The 25391-nt window shown below is 35.7% G+C and overlaps 1 protein-coding gene across 9 annotated transcripts in view; it reads left to right on the top strand.

The window, feature by feature from the left end:
- Window positions 1-2448: 2448 nt before the first annotated feature.
- babo (TGF-beta receptor type-1 babo) overlaps window positions 2449-25391 on the top strand; it is a 152753-nt gene continuing 129810 nt past the window's right edge. For 2 of the 9 annotated variants that reach the window (XM_089866356.1, XM_089866352.1), the window contains exon 1: window positions 2451-3098. In XM_089866356.1, coding sequence (XP_089722482.1) covers window positions 3035-3098 — 64 coding nt within the window. In that variant the 5' untranslated portion in view covers window positions 2451-3034. Of the gene's footprint in view, window positions 3099-25391 lie in introns of all 9 variants that reach the window. The other 7 variants (XM_089866354.1, XM_089866349.1, XM_089866359.1 and 4 more) reach the window with 5 other exon arrangements.

Below are 25391 nucleotides of genomic sequence, written 5' to 3'. Positions count from 1 at the left end.
CAAAGTAGAGAGACGTTTTCTCTCTGGACGCAGCCACCGCGGATTCTTGTTTCTAGCCCACGTAAGACGTCATAGTAAGGGAAAAAATTACTAGAGCCCCCCTACTACAAAAAGGAGAATCTCCCGCTTACCACCCCTGAAGGATGCTCCGACCTAATAATGCGAAGCGGTATACAGACCTTGTCTATGACCTACGTCACTCACTTCATGGGACTTCCATCTCCCTATTTAGTCTGCATTACTAAGCCTTTGACAGCGTCTCACCAGGCGTCGTCGCTTTACCTATTTACCTACGTCACTCACTTCATGGGACTTCCATCTCCCTATTTAATCTGAATTACTAAGCCTTTGACAGCAGCGCCTCACCAGGCGTCTTCGCTTTACCCTGAATCTATGACCTACGTCACTCACTTCATGGGACTTCCATCTCCCTATTTAGTCTGCATTACTAAGCCTTTGACAGCGCCTCACCAGGCGTCCCTCGCTTTACCCTGAATCTATGACCTACGTCACTCACTTCATGACAAGCTCCAGTTTCTAAGTTACCAGTGACAAACTTATGGCCAAACATATCTTATGAACTTATGAAAAAACTAACCGAAGATGAGCTCATTTGCATAAATCCTTAAACACACACACACACACACACACTCGTAAGACCAAATAGAAAGTACTTTTATTAACATTGTCTAGTTTTTACTTCTTTTCTTCCATACTGAAATCTTTTTAACAGGGAAAAACATGTATCGTTAATTACGTTACATTAATTAAAAGCAATGTTTTACATACTTAATTTTAAAAGTATCGGCAGCCCATATATTTTTCCCAACACCCGAAACTGATGTATGCCATTACTTTATATACCGTAAATGTATTGTAAAAGGTAGTTATATGCAAATGATGAGAGAAGTTATAGAAAAGATTGTTTTTTTTTTGCATTGGCAGTATTGAAGTAGACCATCCTGGGAACCACTTGAATATTTTTCTGGTTGATTGAAGGAAAGCATTTTATTTTTTTCAACCCCAAGTTTATTCGGTATTCTTTCCTGGGCTAGAGTTAACGTAGGGAACGTATTTTTGTGTTTGCCTGTCGTCTATGCCTCTTTTCATTTGCTTGTGTAATCTTTCAAGCATAAATATAATTACTATTCAAATGAGTTACCGAAGAAATAGGTTCTTTCCGACGTTATCAAATGCTTTTGAAATTGTTTATCAGCGTTAATTTAATTCTAGATTACTTTCAACAGCTGTTTTTGTAATTATTTCATTCTAGATTACTTTCGACTGATGGTAAGCTTCAACCAATAAGTAAACGGAAAAGGGTATAAAGGTCACAAGGTCATTCAGTTTATTTTGTGTCGAGTTTATCTACTTTTACTTAGTTTTATTTCAGTCTTTTAAACTTTGCCTAGAACAAAAAAAAAGTGTTTTCTAGTGACCATAAGAGAAAAAGTTTTGGCTAAGCTAAATCCCTTTTCCCATTATTTACTCATAGCAGGAAAGTCTATTTTTTTTGTTTATTATTCGGTTTTCACTGTTAGCTGAGAAACTTGATTGATAGGCATTGTTCCAAGGATTTTCTACTGATTTTGAACTTTTATTATTATATTTTCTTAGATATTTATTATTTACGTACAATATAGAATATATTTCAAATTCCCAGTGTCGCTTCTATATTATTATTAGTGATTTATGGAACCCAATCGAGGGGTAGGATACTGGTAAATACGGTTTTCATTATTTCGGGTTTTTCAAAAATAATTTTGAGATTGATTGTTATTTTTGAGTTAGTTAGTTATTTACTTATTTATTTATTTATTTACTTTTCAATATATTAAGAAATCCGGTAAATATTATACAGTGTTTGCCATAAGGAAAAGTGTTCAGCCCCTCGGTATCATTAACTATTAGCGCCCTAGCGCCCAGTGTGTGAATTAATTTATTCTCATTTTTAACCAGTTTGGCTAGGCGCCCACAATGGTGAAGCCACGTGTATATTTTTCAGGTAATAGTATTGTAGGATATTGGATTTTAATGTGAATTTGGATTAATAATACTTGGAAATTAATAAAGTTAATGATTGTTTTATTTTAACAGTTCATTGACGTGAAATAATAAAAACCGGCGTAGATTCAGTCTGATTTTATTGTGAAAGCGAAACCATGTGAATACAGCTATACAAAGGAAGCCATACAAAATCTTAACAGTAAGTACTAACTACTAAATATGGACGGTATTGTTAGGCTTTTATCTAAATCTTTCCCCATAGTCTAATTATTGTAATATAAATTTAATTAGTAGGCCTAATTTGAAGAAAATATCGTAGATTATTAGTAGAAAACGAAAATTAACGCAAAAAAGCATTAAAATACGGAAATTCAAAAGTTGCACATAGATTCGACCGTCATGTGGCGCCCTCTAAGGCAGAATCTCCCATCTTTTTTTGTTTATCGAAGTCGAACGCGGATTCGCTCGCCGTGTGAGCCCTGAGCCGCAGTCAGGCATCGGTCGTGGGAAGGTTTGACGCCGTTTCGTCGTTCGTTACGGAAAGTTTGAAATTTTTCTTATTTCCGATTGAAGTATCGTTTAAACGCGAACGGTATAAACAATATAAACTCTAGCTGCAAGAAATACGCGACAAAAGCTAAGCCTCGCGTCCGTGGCTTCTCGAAGCGGTGTGATATTTGAAATCGGAACCCCCGTCGCCCCCGACGCGGAAAGAGATACATTCTTCTTGATTTCGGGTAAAGAAGAAAAAGTACGGAGCCAAGGCTTAGCGTGGCCGTACTCGTTCTCCCGCTGACTGGACGGAACTTTACGCTCCCAGTCCGACGTGGGATAGGCCTAGGCCTTTTTTTGTTTTTGACCCGCATGATAATCGAGAGATTTCAGCCTTCGATAATGGCAACAAGGACTGGCAATCAAAAATTAGGCATGCAAAGGCGGGAAATGAACTGAGAAAGGTTTGGTCAAGAATGTTGGAGTCGTTTTCATTGCCGCTAATCAAGAGCAGCGTTGTCAAAAGATATTCAAGATGACTTGGTTGGCCCTCGGGATTTTCATCATGGGGATCGCGCTAAACAGCTCCAGCGTAATCGGTAAGCCTTGTCCGAATTTATTTTTGCGCGAATGTTGTGTTGAATGGAGTCTTGGAATGTCTAAAAATAATGCAAAAATGGATGGGGTAAGAAGCCGAATGGCTGTACGCGAGCGAGCGCGGTTTTCGATTAGGGTGTATAAGGTAGTGTGACTGATATTGCGTTATAATGTTGCGGCGTTCATTTAAATATTTAAGTTTACGTGACTTATGATTATTTTCGCGCACTAAATAAAACCTCCGCCCAAAATCCATTCATTAGGGTGTAGCTACTGTTAATTTCTATATCGCGAAACATAAACGTGACGGTAATAGTTCATTTTTCCGCGCCTTTGCTAAAAAATTAGAAAGAAAAAATAAATAAATCCTAAGGTACACCCCACTAACAAATATTAGGACCCCCTACTACGTTCGTTAGGCTTAGCAAACACATCGACTAAAAGTTACAAATTTATTTTCTACTTCAATTTGATTATCTCTTAGAACAAAGAGTTACTAGGCTATAAATCTTATGACGACCTTTTCAAAGATACAATGCACCTAACGGCAAGCAATCAAATATTAGAGTAGGCGGGAATGGTTTGTTCTGTTTTTTGTTTTTGTTTTTATTTTTTTCTTTAAATCATTCCTTCCCCTTTATTTCCCGCCACTTCTTCAATGGGATCCGCATTTTGCGCTTTAAAACTTAAGCGATTAATCGTGACACTTTAAAAAGGGGGTCATTCCTCAAGGGGAAGTTTCAAACTTTTTAATTCGAGCTTTTCAAACAATTGACTTTGATGCGCGCTTGTTTTGGACATGATAGCCCGTTAGCGGACCTAATTTTGGGTCATGTTGGGTCCTAGCTTTTTATCGTGGGATTACGTTTGGAAAATTTCCAAATCGTGAGCGGACGACATGGGTCTGACATTTTGGGGTCGCGCGAATTCTTATATTTATTTATATTTACGCTAAGCCTTTGACATTGATATTTTAAATGTTATGACTCGAGGGTAAAAATCATTTGACAGTTTTGTGGCAGCGAGATTTTTAAGTTGCGTAGGTTCTCGGGTAGGGGGATCATACGTGATATGTTCAGATGTTATGTCAGATATCAGGATGATTTTTAGACTGAAGCTTTGACTGGTAAAACTGGCTGGCAAAGTATGTACAACATTTCATTGTCAAATCTATGTTGCGTAGGCTTAATTTTGTTGGTATGCGAACCAACCTAGACATAGACTCGTGTGATTCATAACCATTTTTGCACCAGTATATTTCAACGGCATAGGTAAATATAGATAATGAGCTATTTATGAAAATTTGCATATTCTAGCACCGCTTTTAAAAATTCATGCGCCATGGTTCAATATTTTAAAAGGTGTATTGTAACATGTGACGTCTAGGGGGAAATATTTTGTGTGGTTTATTACCCTCAATATAGCGTGAATTTATTTCATCCCCCCCCCCCATTTTTGAGCTTCTGTTTAGTAGTAACCCCTATATCTCAGTTTTAAAGCGTATTTTAGCTTAAAAAGGCTTAGCATAATATGAATTTTAATGTATATAAGTGTAGTTTTAACGATGTAGGCGTGTTAAAGTTGAGCAGTAGTTTTTTTTTTACATTTAAAAACAATATAATTGCATTACAATGTAGTGTACAATTGACGTGCGAATTTATTGTCATGAAGAGTCTAGAGAAATTTAGTTTACACCGAAGTACTGTAGTATGTTCTATGGGCCCTTTTGAATCGAAAGCGTCGTTTTATGACATTAGGCCTTTTTTTGAGTCAAAAATGTTCTGTGATATTTTGCTATAAGAACCATGGTAACTATTAAATTGTTTAGAAAAATCAAAATCAGTTTATAAGGACTTTAATATTAATATACCTTCCAGCATTTTGGGGGAAAAAATAAATAAAGAGATGCCATACCAGATAGGAGTGAGAGGGGGGTGTCTGAATTAATTTAATTTCAAATTAAATTAAAATAATTTTTATTTTATTTGTGCAAGAGATTCAATGTTTCAGAGTCCCCGCTTCTTCTTTTCTCATCCTCAATGTCAAACACCTCTCGCCCATTTTTTCTTTTTATTTTTTTATTAAAACACATTGGCCCTTGGGAACACAGTTGCTCTTTTTCTTGCACTTCGAACTTCGCACTTTCCCTCATTTCATCCTTGATGGATTTTTAGATTTAGGATACATTTTACGTAGAATTGTACTTGTTTTTCATTCGCCCCCAACACTTTTTGACTTTGAACTTTTTTTTTCTCGTTTCGTTTCGAAGTCCTGGAAAATATATATTATTTTTTTAAAACAGTTGGTGTTAAAAGTTTGATGGCATTGAAGTATGTGTGATAAAGCTAGTTGGTGATACTACCAAGGGAAAAGGTTATTAACCAAGTTTTGTTTTATTATATACATATATGTATTTATAACAGCTGCGTTTTTGAATTTTGCGGTCAGTAAAATAATACAAATTTAAATTAGAAACTATTATATTATTATAATTATATCAAATTATTTATATATATAAATAGTGCTCAGATGAGGTTAAAAGTTGTTGAACTATGAACCCATTTTTTTCTTCTTTCTTTTGCGCGTTACTACGGTGTAGTTATAGTTTTGTTTTTATTTTAATTCCTTTAAATTGAAGTGTGTCACCTTCCCTTTGTAATTTGAATAAATTTCAACAAAACAAGCTGTAATTGTATTAGAAAAATATTATGATTGCACTTTGAACGGGTGTAATATTATAAACGGGCAAAATATAACCTTGGAATTATGGTCTTTCCTGAAGGGGTCGTGTATATAGTTATTTATGAACTTCTTCAGTATGAATTAAATTGGTATGCAATTGAGAAGCGAATCTTTTTAGTAAGCCCCGCCCCTTTTATGAGTATAAAAGTGTAACTCTTGTGCCCCTCTGGCTGGACTTTGACGATGACCCTTAATATAGAAATTATGAAATAAACTACCAAAAACTTGGCGCCATTTTTGAGGGGTTTGGGAGTTGGCGAAACAAAGATTAAAATGTGATAATTTCAGTTTATTTACTTCCGGTCATCATTAGTGGTTTTAGAAATCCCGCCAAAAGTTTTCCCCCATCCAAGTGCGAGAAACGCAGCTGGTGACTTCTGTTTGAAACATTTTTTATTTTGGGTCTTCAATATCACGTGGAGTTTTGTGATTTGAAGTAGAAGAGTTAGTTATTTGCCCTCTTAAGGTTTGATACCCAGTGAAAGGTGACCATTGAGGAGGACCCATAGGTATGTATGGTTCATTTCCCACGAGATCTAATTAACGAAATAAGAATAGGCGCGAAAATTCTCTCTCTCTCTCTCTCTGCCGCGCGCGCTTTGGCTCTTTTCGCGCCCAATTTGTGGCGCGCGATCCAAGCTGCCGGTTTTGATGTTATTTTTTGGTTTCGTTTATTACTGAAGTTTTGGAGACTTTTCCGGTGGTCGCTTGAGCTTCCCAGTATCCTTATTTTTCACCCAGTTAAGTTATTCATTAAATACTTAGCCGCCGGTTTTACCCAGATTGAGTTCCAGAAGTGCCATGCCCAAGTATCTATCGGTTGGCCATTGGCCCCTAGCTATCGAAGTATATTATACTAAAGTTATTGAATGAACAGTGGATTATGTCGTGTACTTTGTAAAGAATTTTTTTCTTTGATCAAAATGACGTAACGACGGTTCTGCATGATTTGGTCGTGAGATTTATATAGAATGTTTTTAATCAACGTGTGAAGCCTTGGGGGAAATTTTATTTTAGAGTTTAAATGGAACTTGAGGCTGTTTAATGAAAATTTTAATTAATTAAATTAATTTAATTTAGCGCTAATAGAGTAATGATGAGGGAACTATTTACATGGCGTATGTGATTCGGTTTAGTATAACCTTGCTATAATAAATGTTTAAATGATGTTGGGAAGAATCATGTTGCAATTACTCCGCCCTCTTTGTGGTGGTACACTTCTCTCTAAGAGAAGTATCTTATATACTTCTGGTAAAATGTAATTTGCACACGAGCGCCATCCTGGCCATACGATGTTTACTGATAATGGGGGGTTACTTTAACGTTATAAATTTTTAATCAAGTAAATTTTGGGATTACGTTAATGTCCATTAATATCTTGCAATATTTGCTCGCGGTGAAGTTTATCGGATTGCAATTTTAGTGAATGTATGCAAAGATAGAGTAGACCTCTCTCTCTTAAGTTCAAATAAGCACTGGAACCTGGGCCTTTATAGCTTTACACGCGGTGTAATTTCATCTCGGGAATATTCTAAGTTCATCACCCCAAAATGTAATGGGTATAAATAGAAAATTTCATCTTGAAATGACAACTTGTGCAAAGTTAGGGGGATTGACTCTAGCTATGAAAATCGCTGTCATTTCAAAGTGAAATTGTCCAAGTATTTTGCCGTTGTAAAACATTATTTACGTTGGGTACACGGAAATGTAGTGATCGTAAAATCGTAGTAGATGAATTTTAGGCCTAATTTTAGAAAGAGGGGCTCGTGCTCCGTAATAGTGGAATTTGATGCGAAATTATTATCGGACCCTTAAAATTGCATTACCCATACATAATTTAAAATTCAATCAAGTAAAATTTGATCAGCAAAATTTCCATAGATATCAAAACCGTGTATTTGAAAAGTATCAAGATAAAAATAAACGTGGCGCAGGTGGTTGGAGAATGTCACGAGCTGCAAGTTGTTGTAAGACACGTAGGAAAAAGCACGTGTGCGATTTCGCGCGCGCTTTAAGAGATGCCACGTGCGTGATGTATTCACTAAGCCTTTTTTTTTTGTTAATTTTGAATTTTTGACATTTCGTGCTTTATAACAGTAAGAGTAGCCTCACGTGTTAAGTGACGCCAGGGAGACTTATTTCTTATGTCTATTGCAAATATTTTAAGAGATTATACTGGGCCATGTTTGTTACGAAATGAAATAATAACATTATTATACCCTATTCGACATCACGTATTTTTGGAGTTAAGTTGATCAAATATTTAAAGCCAACAATGTTTTATGATATATAAGTTTTAGGATCGACACGCTGTTCCCTTCTCTGTCAAGTTTGATGGGTTTTGCTGCCTTGATAGCAATGATAAAACGTAGGAAGTAGACCATGTTACTTGACCATGGACTTGCCTGTTTTGCTCCAAAAATAATGTTGCAGTTATATTTCGTAATTGGTTTTTTTTTTTTTTTGGGACAGTGTTTTTGCTGCAATAGAACTAACTCAGAAGCCAAGACGTCACAGCTGAGTTGGGTATAGCTTAGTCCAATGCGCAGGAAATTAGAAAAAAATATAATAAAATTCCAATTGGACAGATTAATTTGGTTGAAGTTTAATGACGGAGGTTCAAAGGTCACGGTGTCATCGTGAATGTGGGAAATTGGTCCAAATCGCGACGGGAATTAATTGTCATTGTAAGAAAAATCCATTCAGTGGCAATGAGTTTTTTTTTTTAATTTAATGTAAATGTCCATTGTACATCATAGCGTTCTTTCTTGATAACATTTTAATGTAGGTGCGGTTGGTTTAAACAAGTAGAGTTTTTCCTTATAACCAACCTTACATTGAAAATAAGAAGATAGTGGTTCACTGACTGACTGACTGTGTAGGTTTAGGATTAGATAATTCCAAGCCCAACTGTAACTGTCTGTAATCGGAATTAAATAATCTAAAAGTCTAACTCGTGTATAAATTGAAGCCGAAACTATAGGAGTTTTTCTTCTATATTTTGTTTCAAGAGTAGTTTGCAAGATACAGCAACTTGAGGCGGATTAATACTTATTGTTAAAACGAATAGAAAGATCTATTTTTCGAAGAAATCTCTATAAATGTTATGGGAATAAAAGGCTTTCACATTATTTGATTACGTTAGAATCTCTTATGGTAACAAGATTTCGTAGCTACAGCTAAAAAACGAACTATTTAATTTTCTCGGATCGGATCCTGTCTGGATTTTATCTCGTTGCTAATGACGTCACGAGACGATAAATGTTATTTTTTTTTCTTTTGTACGAATCAGGAAATACTAATTGAATTTAGCCTTAATTTCTATAATTCATTTTGACCCAACGTGGTGGCTATTGATGACCTAGACTTTTTTTTTTTTTTGGGAGCGCGAAGGATGGACGTCTTTCAAGTTGGGGTGGGTTGAACTTTGACCTTGAAATATTGGTGACCAGTTAGTTACGCATTGCAGCAAATGATTTGTACCTAATTTTCAAACCTAGGGAAATAATTGACTAAAGTCTCAGGGAAATTTATAATTTTTAGTTGAATTCAGGGAAATCGGGGTTTGAGTTAGTATGTTCTGAAGGGGTTGCTTCTTCTATATAAAAAACCACTTCAGTTGTTATTACTTCATATATGGGGCAAAACTTTTAAATCTTAGGGAAATTTATGGGAAAAAAACTGGGAAAGTCAGTGAATTTGTTTTTCCAAAAGTGGTATGAATCCTGTTATGGATGGATGATGTTTTTCAAGTCGACTTGTAGAGACACAAGAAGCCGCAATACCCCCGTTTTTGCTCCTTTAAATTCCAATATTTGAAACATAGAAATATTTTCAATATTTTTCCCAAATAAAGTTGATTTCTTCATCAAAATTTTCCCAAATCTCTGCCAACTTCCGTTTACTCTACTTCCTTCTTCCTTTCCGCTTCAAATATAGCAGTATTGAAATGGCTAGTAGGCCAACTCGAATACCTTTTTCTCGTAATCGGAAACTCTCTTCTGGTTTTTAATTTCCTTAATAGAACCAGTCCCAAAACCAATTTGAATTCTTTTTCTCTCTCTCAAATATCATTAAAATAAGAAAAGAAAAATAAAAAATGTTTATTCCATCCTATAAGATATTTAAAAAAGTTACATTGTATCGATTTTGTTTACTTTTTTCCGCTAAATAACTTAAGGATCTTTAATATATTTTAGCGCTGTGTTAGAGGCGCACGACGAGTGCCGCTCGCTGTACAGCCGGTTTTATTCGCTATTTATTACCCCGTTTTGCGACGTTTCTAGAAGAAAAAGAATTCAACATTTTTCGCTTTAAACCTTTTCTTTACGTGAGTAGGAGGTAACTCGTAAATCATCAAATCTTTTCAGATCAACGTTTTAGCTAGCCCCCCTTCTTTTAAATAAGAAGCCGCCGCGGCAAGCCCAAAACCGATAGGATAAAATATGGCGCCAATGCCGTGCTTGAAATCGAGGGGATGCTCACGCATTGCCTTTTATTTTATCATGAACTCTGTATCTCTGAAGGGACTGGTACACGAGATAGATTCCTCTCTATATAGCCTAGTACGTTTGCTTTCCAAAAAAATTAAAAAAGAGGGTGAGGGGAACGGCCAAGGTCGTTTATTTTTTTTCTCTCAATGTTTTTATGACTAAATGGCCTTGAGTGTTTCTGTTTCCAAATTCACAGCCCCCAATTTCCTTCCCCCAGTGCTGTGCTAGAGAGGAATCGGTTTGTATAGTGGAAGGGCATAGCATCGTTTTCCGGTCCCTGTAAAGATAAAACGTTCGTGATTTTTTTTTTTATTTTTGGTTTTATGTTCGGAGTGTTGGTAATGAGATTCCAGATTTTCAGCGAACTTGTTAAAAGCCCCCTCTGTTGAAATCCGCGTTATTTTACTAAATAGCGTAGCTTGCGTTTTATTATAATATGCCTCTGAATAATATTATACTGTATGTTTAAACTTAAAGAAAGCTTTTATTGTAGCTTCTCTAGGTTTATATCGATTCCTGTGCTAGGGATCGCGCCTAAAATGCGTTCTGTTACATTTCCGTTATTTTCAAAGTTAATTTACTTTTATACAACTGCTTTGATCGCGAGTTCAAATTTTCTACACGTATTTTGACCATTTGTTTACTTTGTCTCTGTTCCTTGACCATTAGTTTACTTTAGTTCGCGGATTTTGATCATTCGTTTACTTTCCTTCCATAGTTTGACCGCTACTTTAGTTTTAAACGCCTATTTTGACCGCTAGTCTACTTTTAAACACCAATTTTGACCTCTAGTTTCGTTTTAAACACCAATTTTGACCGCTAGGTTACTTTTAAACGTCCATTATGACCTTAGTAGAACTTTACCACCTGGATTTCTAAACTGTTTTATTAACCGAAAATCCAGCGTTATTTTTCATACTCATGTTTTATCCCTCGATAACAAGCGATTTGAAATTCCTAAAGTGGAAGATCCACCATTGTTTATTACTACAGAAACTCTTGAAAATCTAAACTCCGCTGCCGAAGCTTTCTCGATACAAACTATCAAAATCCGCTTCTCTAAAACTGGCGGCGAAGGAGATAAATTCTCAAAATCTATAGGATATATTATATAATATAGGAAGTAGGTTGGATTTACTTTACTTCACGACAAGCCAAAGGTTTTAACGGGTTTCTTGGTGGAATCAACTTAAAGAGGTTTTGATAAGTTTCAGATTCAGCAGTTTCATGAGTGTAAGTTTTGTTTAATTGCATTTGCATACGCGTGAAAGGTGTTTGACAGATTAACAGATGAGACAAAAAATAAATAAATAAAAAAAATGGGGTCAATTTAGGTCAGAAATGTTTTTACAGTTGTGATATCGCAGGTCGATAATTTAGACATTGGTCAAATGAGGTTGAGGAAATTTGTGAATAGGTCAAATTAGGTTGGGGGAATTTGCGAATAGGTCAAATGAGGTTGGGGGAATTTGCGAATAGGTCAAATGAGGTTGGGGGAATTTGCGAATAGGTCAAATGAGGTTGGGGGAATTTGCGAATAGGTCAAATGAGGTTGGGGGAATTTGCGAATAGGTCAAATGAGGTTGGGGGAATTTGTAAATAGGTCAAATGAGGTTGGGGGAATTTGTAAATAGGTCAAATGAGGTTGGGGGAATTTGTAAATAGGTCAAATGAGGTTGGGGGAATTTGTAAATAGGTCAAATGAGGTTGGGGGAATTGTAAATAGGTCAAATGAGTTTGGGGGAATTTGTAAATAGGTCAAATAAGTTTGGGGAATTTGTAAATAGGTCAAATAAGTTTGGGGAATTTGTAAATAGGTCAAATAAGTTTGGGGAATTTGTAAATAGGTCAAATGAGGTTGGGGAATTTGTAAATAGGTCAAATGAGGTTGGGGAATTTGTGAATAGGTCAAATGAGGTTGGGGAGTTTGTTAATAGGTCAAATGAGGTTGGGGAGTTTGTTAATAGGTCAAATGAGGTTGGGGAGTTTGTTAATAGGTCAAATGAGGTTGGGGAGTTTGTTAATAGGTCAAATGAGGTTGGGGAATTTGTGAATAGGTCAAAAAAGGTTGGGGAATTTGTAAATAGGTCAAATGAGGTTGGGGAATTTGTAAATAGGTCAAATGAGGTTGGGGAATTTGTGAATAGGTCAAATGAGGTTGGGGAATTTGTGAATAGGTCAAATGAGGTTGGGGAGTTTGTTAATAGGTCAAATGAGGTTGGGGAGTTTGTTCATAGGTCAAATGAGGTTGGGGAGTTTGTTCATAGGTCAAATGAGGTTGGGGAGTTTGTTAATAGGTCAAATGAGGTTGGGGAATTTGTGAATAGGTCAAAAAAGGTTGGGGAATTTGTTAATAGGTCAAATGAGGTTGGGGAATTTGTTAATAGGTCAAATGAGGTTGGGGAATTGGTTAATAGGTCAAATGAGGTTGGGGAATTTATAAATAGACCAGAAAAGGTCAGGCTGATTTCCTGTTGTTGAAGGGATGTACTATACCTTATGTAGGGGCGGAGCCAAACTCAACCTTATCATAATATATCTCTTCTAGGCATTGTCAATTTAATTTCGTAGCGTTAGCAGTGCATTAAGAATGAGCAGAAAGTTTTGGAAGCAGAAAGCCGAACTACTAAGACTGTGTATGCAAAGTTTCCTTTTATAGTTGAGTCCAAGTTTCTGTATTTCGAGCCAAACAGATGCCACCTTCTTCCGAAAGTCGGATTATAAATGACTCTGGAGAAGCTTTTGCGCGTGGCGAGCATTAAAGTGTGAGGACTGCTCGGTGGTGGTGGCCTGCCTGCCTGGTGTTTGTTGGTCTATTCCGGCTTCGCAACTTTGTATCAAAATTCCTCTCTCTCGGAGCAGGAGGTGCAGGAGGAGGTGGAGAGAAATCCACTCCGGTGAGTGTGTGTGTCTTCTCTGCCTCGAATCGCACTGAGAATGCATGGATATCGTTGACCTAAAAATAGGTTTATATATAGGATCTGAATCTTGGCAAATCAATTCTTCCACCAGCGGAGCCGGGCTCCTAGTTATTTATTCCGTACTATTTTGTGGCGCCCGGTTTCAGTTTTGCCTCTGTCTTTTAAAGGAATGCATATAGATTATTGGAATAATTGCGTACACTCTTATCTCCAATGTTTATTTCTTTCTATGCGTTTTTGTGGGTATACCGGACTTGGAAACTTATTATTCGTAAAAGCTTATAATTCTGAGGGCTTCTTTCTAACTGTGATTTCATTGGTTGGTACTGGTTCCTACGTATATTTGACCACGTGGTTTTAAAGGGGGGGGGGTATTTTCGAATGACGCTTTAGAATTCTATAGGGCTTGGAAACGAAACGGTGAAGTTGAATATTTTTTGAGGTGGGAAAACCAGTGGAAAGTTAAATCTTTTTGGGAAATAGTGATAAATCTTTGGAAAAATATGATATTATCTTTCAAGATAAGGTTTAGAAATCGGTAGAGAAGCTGTAAAATACGGAGTAACGGTTTAAATTATGTTCGGGAATTCCGAATAGTTGTGAATTTTCAAAATGAGCTTCAAAAACGTACCTGCTGACTTGGGCATTGGCGATTGGGCAATTTGAACTAAGCTCAAAATCCCATAAAATAAAATTATGTCAAAATATTTGGGGTATTTTTAGAAATGACCCAAATTTCTTTTGTTAAAATAACTGGGGCCTAAAGGTCATGAAATCCTGACCTTGAAAGACCAAAAATAATTTCATGTCCGTTAATTAAGTTTTATAGCTGTTTTTTTTTGATGGGGGTTTCGTAATGACCTTCAAATGGAATGAGAAAGATTACTAGATTAGTCAATGCAATTATCTCTTTTTTGTTCTTATTTGCCTACCACCTGTCTATTCATTGCTTCTGTAATTCCAGGGCTAAGGAACTCTCCGCAATTCCTTTGATTCCATCCAATAATCCCACGCTGACGGCTTTATTTTTATTTTTTTTTTCTCTGCAAATTATTTTGGCACAAGTCGCTCACTCACTAGCTTATAAACTGCATTGATTTTGTTATCGTTTAGATGGTTGGGACTTTATCGATAATTTGCTGGCTTTTCGCCACGTATTAGTGAGGTCTTTTCGTGAAATTAAGATGCCCTTAGGTACACCCCAATCCAATCCAAGGTATTTTTATTTATATTTTATTTTTTATTGAAAATACATCTACATATATTGCAGTTTTATTGGTATTGGCTACTGATGGTTTATTGGGGATGATATTTATTTCTTTTTCTTCTTTTTTATTTGAGTATAAACGGGTTTGATGAGTAAGATTTATTCGGGGGTCTTAATCACGGGTGTATTAACATATTAATTACAATTTGGATAAAGTTCAATTTTTATTTATTTATTTTTTTTTATTTTTGTTTAATGGTTTCTGTGAAAAGGGGGATATGGAAATTTATCCTTACTTTAGTTTCTTCAATTAAGTTTAACTGAGCTTCAGCTTCATGCAGGGTTGCCAATAATTTGTTATTAAGAGTATCTCATGCAGCAAGTTTGGAACTGAACGGATCAGAACTGCAAGCTTATATCGGTCTGTTTTAGATAGCGGTTGAATAATTGCACTCAAAAAATAACTGGCAATACTTACCTGAATGCTATTTATAAATCAAACATGATAAATTTCAAAGGTTTTAACAAGAAGTGATATCCAGTTTATTAGGGAGAAGGTTTAAGATTCCTTAGTATTCGCGCGCCGTAGCCCCAGTCCCCCTTTAAAAATACAACGGGGGACGTAAAAGGTGGCCGGGCTATTTCGCAGTCTCTCCTCAGTCGGAAAATATGACTGTAATTTTCGTCGTCATTCGCGTCGCGCTGACGTGAGTTTTCAAGAACCAATGAGATGCTGGCTGGTTGTAATTTAGAGGCGGCGGGGATTAACTCCGGACCTACTATACGTTTGGACAGGAGATAAAGCTGGAAATGTGGATGAATGAATTTATTCCTTCTCCCTAATAAACTAGATATCACTTCTTGGTTTTACCTTAAAAGATCTTGTGAAACTTTTAAAGAAAATTTACCATAAATTAAATTAAACCTAAAAAATTTCGAAAAAAACGTTTAAGGATATTTGTCATAATTAATAATTTATTTTTTATATATATTTCTTTAAGAAAAAACAATATTTAAATGAGATACAATATCGTAATATTTGAAGTATATAGTTGCTCAATCTTGGTCCTTTTCTCTTTTTTTGTGGATTGGATTGGTTTGGTGTCTGTAGTGTTCTGTATCATTGTGTGTATTAATTTTTGTGCCCTTGACTGTATCTCTTTTGCCTTGGCGGTTTGGATGGTTGTAAGTTATCGCGGCAGCTCTCTCTTTCTCTCTCTAGAACTCTTTATTTTGCCCCATGTGGTTTTCTTAAACGTTCCACGTCTTGGAAACGTCTGGGTCTCTCTCTCTCTCTCTCTCTCTCTCTCTAACTCCTTCATTTGGAAAAAAACTTACAATAAAAGTTTTAAAGGAGAGACGAAAAAGAATATATATATGTATGTATATAGATAACTATAACCCCCTCAGTCAGTTAGGTTTTTTTTGTAGAAGTATATGAAGCTATTGAAGTTCTCATAAATATTGAGGAATTATTATTTTCTGATTTTCTTTTTTTTTTTTAATGAGATTAGTTAACTAGATGAGATGGAAAAATTATTTTGTTTTAAAATGAAACTTTTGAACGGTTTTACGGTTTTCGTATTAATTTTTACTTGGAAAATTCATTGAGTTTGAATATTATGAACTCGAGGCGACTCGAGTTAATCTAGCTAAATATTTTCTCCTATGTCAGTCCATAAGTTTAAAGTTTCTAAATCTTGTATTTAAGAAAAATATACGTAGGTCTAATTCTTGAAAGATAATTTCATGGAAAATTCCGTGTTCTTTGGCTATATTTTTTGCCTTTTTTCTTTTTTATTTTTTTCGTGAATTCCTTGAGAAGTAATGAAGATAAAATTATTATAATCAATTTTTATCCATTTTTTCCGTGAAATCCTTGAAAATTAATGGAGATTAAACTATAAACATGTTTATGTCAGTCAAAGTTTAATCTATGGAAAGAAAATTCATGGAATTTGAAAAATAAATAGTTGTGTTACGGTTATATGAGCTAGTCATTTTACCTGGAAAGGAATTCCATGAAATTTCATGGTAATTAAATAGAAAACACGTACAGAGATTCAAAGTTGTGTGACCGAGTTAAAAAAAATTTATTATTTATATATTATGATCTTGTATAATAATAATAATAATAATAAGATAATTCCGCCATAAATGTTTGTTTAATTTACTTCTGAATTTTATTATATGCATATATATATGTTTAGCTAACCTCACCCCTCTCTTTCTATAAGAGGTATGGGGCCTAGCAACTGACAAAAACTAGGCACTGGAACAGGTTTTTAGGCAATAATAATAAAAAAACGTCTATTCAGGGGAGGGAGGGAAGGGAACGTGGCGCAAAAAGGGTTGGTACTTAATTATGCATGCATAGAAAAAAAACTCGAATATCCAGCACGCTAAAACGTCTTACCCCATGCTAATACCCGTACTCTCCCATGGCAAAATGTACGCCTTTTTTTAAAGTCAGTGCGTAACTGCTTGCTTGTGATCTAGCTCTAGCTCTAGCTCTTTACACATCTCCTTTTACCCATCTTTTGAGTCTCTCTGCATGGTAGAGGAGGAAAATATTGCGTGAACCAACCACAACTCTTTTTTAAAGTGATATTGGAAGATAGTGTTATTCTTGGTGACCACTGGCGATATTCGTTAAGCCTAAATTAAATTTATCCCATAGTTTAATTGAAATTTTGTTTTGAAGTTAGTTTGGTATACATAATTTTCAGGCTAGGAGTGTTGATACAATTTACACCAGGAGGTCAGGCTATTTGGTAAGTCCTGGACTTTGTCCAACAAGTACCGTGGTCTCCTGGTGTAAATGGTATCAATTCTCTTCGTCTGAAAACTGTGTATGGAGGTTAATTAAATTGTTTCAGATACAGTCTGTAAAAATTAAGTTTTTAATTTAATTTATATGGACTTAATTCGTAATTAATACCAAGAAGCGATATCTAGTTTACTAGGGAGAAGTTATAAATTCATTCATCCACATTTCTAGCTTTATCTCCAGTCCAAACGTAGCCTGTCCGGAGTTAATCTCCGCCGCCTCTGAGTCTAAATTACAACCTGCATCTCATAGGTTCTTGAAAACTCACGTCAGCGCGACGCGAATGACGACGAAAATTACGTATTCTCCGACTGAGGAGAGGCTGCGAAATAGCCTGGCCTCCTTTTACGCCCCCCCCCCCTTGAATTTTGAAAGGGGGACTGGGACAATGGCGCGCGAATACTTAGGCATCTGAGACCTTCTCCCTAGTAAACTAGATATTGCTTCTTGTTAATACCAATTTTAAACTTGTTTTTTTATGAAAAATATTAGGGTTAATATTGACACCTTACGACTAGGATTATTGATACCATTTACACCAGGAGACTAGGCAACTTGGGGGACAAAATGCAGTACCAATTACCCTGATCTCCTGGTGTGTATCAATGCTCTTTCTTAGTCTGAAAATCATGGAAAATAAATACTTAGTCTGACTTGTGATTATTAGACGCAATCTCATTACTAAAATAACTACCTAAATTCGTCATTCGAAATTAAATCCGTTGTATATTATAATGAAATTTTTATATAAAAATAAAACATTTGAAACAAAATAGTCCCTCTGAAAATGATAAAATATTGGAGAAAAAATGTCAATTTATATTTACGAATCAGAAACAAAAGATCTATTCCCATGCCAAGAAAAATCCTCTCTCTCTGTCTCTGAGATGTGATTTGTTCTCGTGTATTATTATTATTAAAGGATACAGAAGTAAAAATAATTCTCTCTCTCTATTGAATGTGACAGATACTCTTGTCAGTAACCCTTTGCACAACCAAAAAGAAAAACAAAAAATAATAAAAATGAGAAAAGCGCAATTTGAAGAAAGAAGAAAATTCTTGTTTTTTAAAATTAGCATAGCATGGCATGGCGATGGCATTCTCTAGTTTGAACAGTCTCCCCTCAACCAACCCCTTAAATTTTACTTTTTTCCTCGAACCGTTTTTATGGGACATGCGCCGTTGAAGTTTAGTCTCTCCCTCTCTCTATTTCTTCAGTCTGGGACTCTCGGAGACGATAGTCTGCCCGGAATTTCACCCCTTTCCCCGCTTTTTTTTCTTTTTTGTTTTGTTATTTTTTTCCCTTCGGTTTTCTTGCTGCGTCTGGTTTAGTATAGTAGCCCCTTAGTCTTAAGAAATCTCCCCAGCGATGTTTTCTTCTTTTTATTGCCTTGTACTCCAGGTTTGTTAATTATAAAGGAAGGTTGGGAGGCTGTCCTTTCTTTTGCTAGTTTTGGTTGGCGTTCGTTTGGGGAGGAGTTTGTAAGGGGGAGGAGCGACGAGACGTCAAAATAGAAGATGGTCTATATAGCTATATCAGTTGAAGGGGGGAAACGTCACAGTTGGGCCTGCCAATAAACGGAGTCGGTTTTCACCCTCCCTCCGTGCGGGCCGCTGAAGAACTCTACGCTAAATTTCCCGCACAATATGGCGCCTAGGAGGGGACTGGCGAAACTCCGCCTCAAAAGCTCTTCTTTCCCCCCGAATTGAAATAGCTCTATAGGGTTTCTGTTTTTGACGCTTGGTCCCCCAGTGTTGCTAGGTTGTTGGAAAGTCGTGAAATAGTGCAGAGAAAGGCTTGCAGTTCAGTGTATTTTTAGTCGGGTCTCATAGCCAGCCATACTGCTTAAAATCAATCATAATTTTTAGCTTACTCTGTGACATCAGCGGATTGTAATTTTGAATTTTCCAATGAAGGGTTCCGCCTTTTTCCGACCACACTTTGCGAGTACTACCATAGAGCATATATAATAGAGGAGTAGACACGTGGCTAGTTTTCTTTGTCTATACATCTCTCCCCTCCTCCATAGATAATATGCAGTAAACCAGACGACACTTTTCAACCAATACAGATACAGAAGTATATCACCCAATGGAGAAAGAACTGGAAATGAATAGTAAAACTTTACGAAATATTGGTAAAGGCTAAAGTATCTACTCCTCTATTGTATTATCCTCTATGGTACTACTACTAGCCCAACCTCTCCCAAGTAAATCTACAAAGCGTGTGGTTGTCTCTCTTTCTCTCTGTTCTGTTCTGACTTTTAGTTGCCTTGGCTCTCTCTCTCTCTCGCTCTATCTGAGAGAGACTCTACCCACCTTCTCTCTTTCTCTCCCTTTGATTCGGTCTCGGTTCTCGGTCATTCACCCACCGCGCGGAGCCGTTTCCATGTAAGTTTTTGCCCGCGTGGTGCTCCCAGATGAAAAAGCCAAAGAAAAAGGAGAAAAGGCGCGTACTGGGCATGCGTAATCTACTTTTTCCCCCTACCCTTATTTTTACTTACCCCCTTTTTGTCCCGTACAAATTTCCCGAGACTACACGTATGCTCCTACCGAAAGAGTACGCTTTAGAATAAGGAACTTACTCTTCTACTAGTTTCTCTTAACTCTATCTCTATTCTGACCTACACTCCAGCGGCCGGAGTTGGAGAGTCTCTCCTTTTCCACTCCAGGGACCAAGAGGGATTATTTTTTTATTCTCTCTTCATTGCTCCTTTTTAGCCAGGCGCATAGTTTATTTATTTATTTATTTATTTAGGTATTTTTATTGACACGTCGTTTTTTAGATCGATAACTCCTCCCACAAACTCCGCCTACATATTTGTGGACTTAAGTCTAAGATTTAAATTTTTTATGGGGTATTAAAAAGTCCTTTTGAACATGAAGTTTTAAATTAAAATTCTTCCTGAAATTATTTAATCTTTTTAATAATACTCCTAAATAGGCTTTTAAATTTTAAACGGTTATTTTTATTCGTGTATTACGTTGTTATTCTGAGATTTTAAACCCTCGGGGGTTATTTGAAACGTAATCAGATTACGTTACGGAAAATGAAACGGCTTTAATCCCTAAATAGGCTTAATTTCAGAAACACTCACCTGTTGTTGTATAGTTGTAACTCGTGCTAAGCCTAATCTGGCGTCGCTTTCGATTCTAGGTTTATTTCGATCAGCGTAAATTGTTTAAAAGCTTTATTTAAACGTAGACTTTTCCCAATTTAGATCAGAGTTTAAATGACTTAAATCAGAAGGGGATAATAGAAGAAGTGTGACACTGTATCATGTTAATACTTTAGATGGGCATCGCACCGTGCTAGGGTGAATTCTATAACTATTTGGTTGTACTAGATCCTCAGCAATGAACCCACAAACCTTGATTGTCTTGTCGTTTTTTAACAAAAACGCACAAGCGCATGCGCCTTGGTTGGCAAATAGTTAAGCAGCGCTAATAGAGTAATGATGAGGGAACTATTTACATGGCGTATGTGATTCGGTTTAGTAACCTTGCTATAATAAATGTTTATTCTGATGTTGGAATGAATCTTGTTACAATTACACCGCCCGCTTTGTGGTTGGTACACTTCTCTCGAAGAGAAGTGTTATTATATACTTTTACTTAAATTCCAGTGTTTAAATTTAAAATATATATTTTTTTCTTGCCTATTTATCCTTTTATATACCACCCACAATGTCATTGGGGACTCTTTATTTTTTCATAGTCAATTTGACAGGGCTATTTATATATATATATGTATAGAATTTCTCTTAAAAGCTAGTGGATTGACGAAGGGGTTTTCTTCAGACTCAGATTGCCAAAAAGGGAATGCTTAATCTTGTATATGAGCACGGAAGTAGATCAACTAAAATGTGAATTGAAGTTTTCAAAATTGTGAGGGCCCAGAAAAGAAAAACTTTCTTGGGACCTGGAAACATAAGATAATTAGGTAAAACATGGAAAACATCGATTTTTTTCTCCTTGGAAACTCCTGGGTCTTTCTGCTTGAACTAAAGGGGAGGAGATGTAGAAAACGTCACCTCTGACGTCACGAATAATGTATTTTTAATTTAGAAGTCAAGTGACATTGACGTAGCTATCGACCTATCCTTGTGTAGCCTAAACAAATTTTCTTTGCCCGTTTCTGAACCAGTAGACTTATAGGGGTCGAAGGTTGTCCTATATATGTGAATAGCCAATGAAACACTAGGAAGGAGGGGCTGGAGGTTTAACACAGTTTTAAGCCCCTCCCTTTACCTTCAATCAGATATTAGTATGTTGGGTCTAAGACTTCTTAAAGATCCGAAGTAGATGAGATCTATGTAAAACCGAAATTGATCTAACAATGGGGGGTCCATTTTGTGAAGGTCACAAGTGTTAATCTACTTCTGATTCGTGAGCGTGTATGTTCTATTCGTTGCATACTCCGAGTGTCATAAAGTACAGGATTAAAGAGAGCAATAACCGTAATTTAAGAGCTTTTTACTTTGGAACTAGGATCATATTTTTTTCCCCTGACTTTTTCAAGATATAAAAAAAGGAAAGTAAATTTTGCTTAAAAGATAAAAAAAAAGATGTTTAAGAAAAGCCAGCCAGCCAGGAGAAAACTCCGTGCTGTAAATCTTTTCAAGATGTTTTAGACATAATTCCGAAACAGCTATATGGATGGTTTGTGCAAAAAAAAAAAAAAAAATACCGCACCGCCAAAGTTCCAAGGGTTATAAGAGTATATTTTAAGGGGGAAAAGGGTTGTAATTTGCATAAAATTCATGTTGGCACGTTTTGTTTCATTTGAATCGCACCATCTTATTTTTTTCTGCTTCAATTTTTTTGTGGGGGACCCAAGAATGTTTAAGTTAAAGTAATTGTGAAAAGAAGTTAAGTTTAAGTGTTTTATTTAAACTGGGGTTTTATACAACGTGGTCCGAAAGGGAGAGTGGAATTTTCGTCGTATATTTTGAACCTTATGATTGGCTTGTAATTATTTAAATACGCATATATATAGATACATTCTTCAATATTTTAATTTGTAAACGGGTTTTGATTTTTTGTTTTTAAGACAGAGGTTAAATTACAGTTTAATTACCTTCTGTTTCCATTGCCATATAGTTTTTTTGGGTACAGAGATGGGGAGACAGTTAAAATTTGGTTAAACCCATTTTTTTTTTCTTTTTCTTGTCTTTCTTTGGGTTTGAAATGAAAAAGAAAGACCCCCTAATGCAAAAAGATATTAAGGCCGTCTTCTTGAAACAACTAATGGGGCTGAAAAAATACCAAAAAAAAAAAAAAAATTATATATGTTGACGTAGGGGTATGGTTAGACCTAAGTCTATACAGAACTAGAAAAAAAAAAAGAAAAAATACTTTTCCAAAACTTATTTTACTATTGTTATAATCTAAAATTGATGATATTTTGCATTTATTTTTCTTTATGGCAAATCCTTATTAGAAAGATGAATATGTTCAAGACTCCCTTGAAAAAATACTTCTTAAAATATTTAGTATACAGTGTGTTTAAAAAAGGGGTTATTTTAGGTTATATTTGCAATGAATTTAGAGTTCAAAATGTTCTGTGCCCCATAATTGTCACAGTTTATGAGTTATGATTGGATAGCTTTAGGGATGACCCCTTAATTAAATTAGAAATAATTTCCTTTCAGTTTCTTCACTTAAATTTAAGTTGGTTATCCGTAAAATACTCCTAACATAACTCGTAATCTGGGCTCCTTGCTTTTATAAAAAAAAAATGGAGGTAGAAGTTACATTTTTTGACTCAAAATTTTCCATAGAACCATCCCACTGTACTTCCTACTTTACTTTTTGTAACACCCTGTACAATTATGTTGAAATTGAATTTAACATTAATATTAATACAAGTTCTGTCCACATGTGCTGCTTAACATGATCCAACCTTGAAATTTAGTTATCTATTTCTTGGGATTCTTGAATAAACTCTTAGCTAAGCTAAGCTAACCCTTGGAATTTATTTTTTGTTATAACAAATTGAGAGAGAACACATCCTTATAACACACTCAAATTACACCCTTTGACTCCAGTCGACTCTTTCATTAAGAAGCAGATGTTTAAGTCAAATCTCGAATTAAAATTATATCCCCCCCCCTCTTTTTGAGGTTCTTTTCTTTTCATTTTTATTTATTATTAAATTAATCTGTTTATTTTTTTAATATTATTATTCCATTAAATCACGATTTGAATAAGAAAGCTAAGCCAGTCACGTGATGTCAGTAGGCTGCGTTTGTCTGGCCTTGTCCTTAAACCCCATACCATCTGCTTTAAAATAATTGAAAAACATTAATTTTCCCCGGAGCTCATTAAAATGATAATTAAGGTTAAAAAGAATTAGTTTGGGTAGCTAACTATATACCGAGGATTAATTAGCGTAAATTCTTAATGTATTAATAATAACCGGTGGTATAACGTTTAATTTAATCTGTAGGCTTAGTTAGTACGGATTGGGTTAATGCAATGGCAGTTCCCTGCCTTTGACTGCGGTATAGTATATGAGGAGATAATCATTGACAGCCACTATACTGTATTTCTTATGTCATTGACTTTTATTTATTTTTTAAGGTAGACTGGTTTTGTCCATGAGATGTTTTTCATTTTTAAAGGGGGGGGGGTAGAAATTTACATAAAATGTGCCTTTTAAGTAACGTCTATTTCCAATTTAGTCTTTAAAATAATTTGTTATGAACAAATTCTCACTTTTAACCCAATAAGCCAGATTTCCTCTATTGTATGTTAGATGCTCCTAGGTTTTTCTATACATAGAATTTTAGGCTAGGAGGATTCATACCATTTACACAAGGAGTAGAGGCTACTAGCGTGGACTACTTTGTCCTCGAAGTAGCCTCTTCTGAAAACTATGAATAATGATGATATTGGAATTTTTTCGAAAACTCATCAAAAGACAGTGTCTTATAAGAGATACATTGTATTAAAAATATTTTTGTGGAAAAATGGATGGAACACATTGTAAACAAGTTCAGTGTGTTATTTTCTCTGTTCTTCAAGGTTTCTGGGATTTTTCTGGAATAACTGATCCGGATTATTGTTGATTAAAAAACGGAATAAGTCGTCTTCTCGTGCAAGCAGGATCCTAGGCTTACATATTCATAATCTTCTTTTGAACCTAAGGCCTGGGAATTTCACCCATGGGCCTAAATCGCCTACCATGCGAATTAGAACCGTTTTTAGCTTCTCCGGGTCTCTGAATCTGATTGGTAAGCCTACGTCAGGGACGTTGATCATTGGCTACCGTCACGACACCCCCTTTTTCCCGGTTTCATGTGTGACTATCACTTTAAATTAATATACACGTGCACGTTTGCCTTGGAATAATTTAATAATTAAATTATTATGATAATTTGATTATTTTTTTATCAGAAAAAAAAAATAAATTTTGTTGCTCTGATTAGATATGCCGCAGCCTTAAGTTAATTTGCCTACGAAAATTATCGCCTTTGAAGTTATGTATTTTCCGTGCCATAACAGAATAAGTGCTTACGCTTCGTTTCCTCTCGAGATGATTGGGAGTTTTCGGTTTGAAATTTTTGTTATTCATATTTTTGCAAAGTTAAGTTGGGCCGAGTACGTGATTTTCTCGCATAATGTCTTTTTTGGACTTGATTCTTTTTTAAAGCAACTGTTAATCGCGCATAATTATATCCTAAAATATTTATGATTGAAGCTCGAGGTGCCATGGACTAGCTACTTTGGGACTAATAATATGCCTAGATACCATCATAAGTTTATAGGATATGTTCCTTCCATAAGTATGACACTACCTATACTTCGTAATGCTAGAGAGCTGCTTACAGCTCGAGATAGTTCTAGCAGAACGACGGAAGCGAGAATTGAATTACTACACTCGGTGGTTAATTCATTTTGCAGGACTAGCTTCCATCTAGGTCCTATTTAGTCTTCATTACTAAGCCTTTGACAGCGCCTCACCAGGCGTCTTCGCTTTACCCTGAATCTATGACCTACGTCACTCACTTCATGGCAAGCTCCAGTTTCTAACCAGTGACAAACTTATGGAAGGAACATATCTTATTATCTTATGAATTATGATAACATATTACAAC

Source organism: Phalangium opilio, unplaced genomic scaffold (assembly GCF_054372755.1).
Source record: "Phalangium opilio isolate 3A_F unplaced genomic scaffold, DU_Popi_V2 ptg000017l_1, whole genome shotgun sequence".
In the NCBI taxonomy this organism is placed as follows: Eukaryota; Metazoa; Arthropoda; class Arachnida; order Opiliones; family Phalangiidae; genus Phalangium; species Phalangium opilio.
Note: the sequence above shows the minus strand (reverse complement) of the source record. Positions and strands in the feature narration are given on the sequence as shown.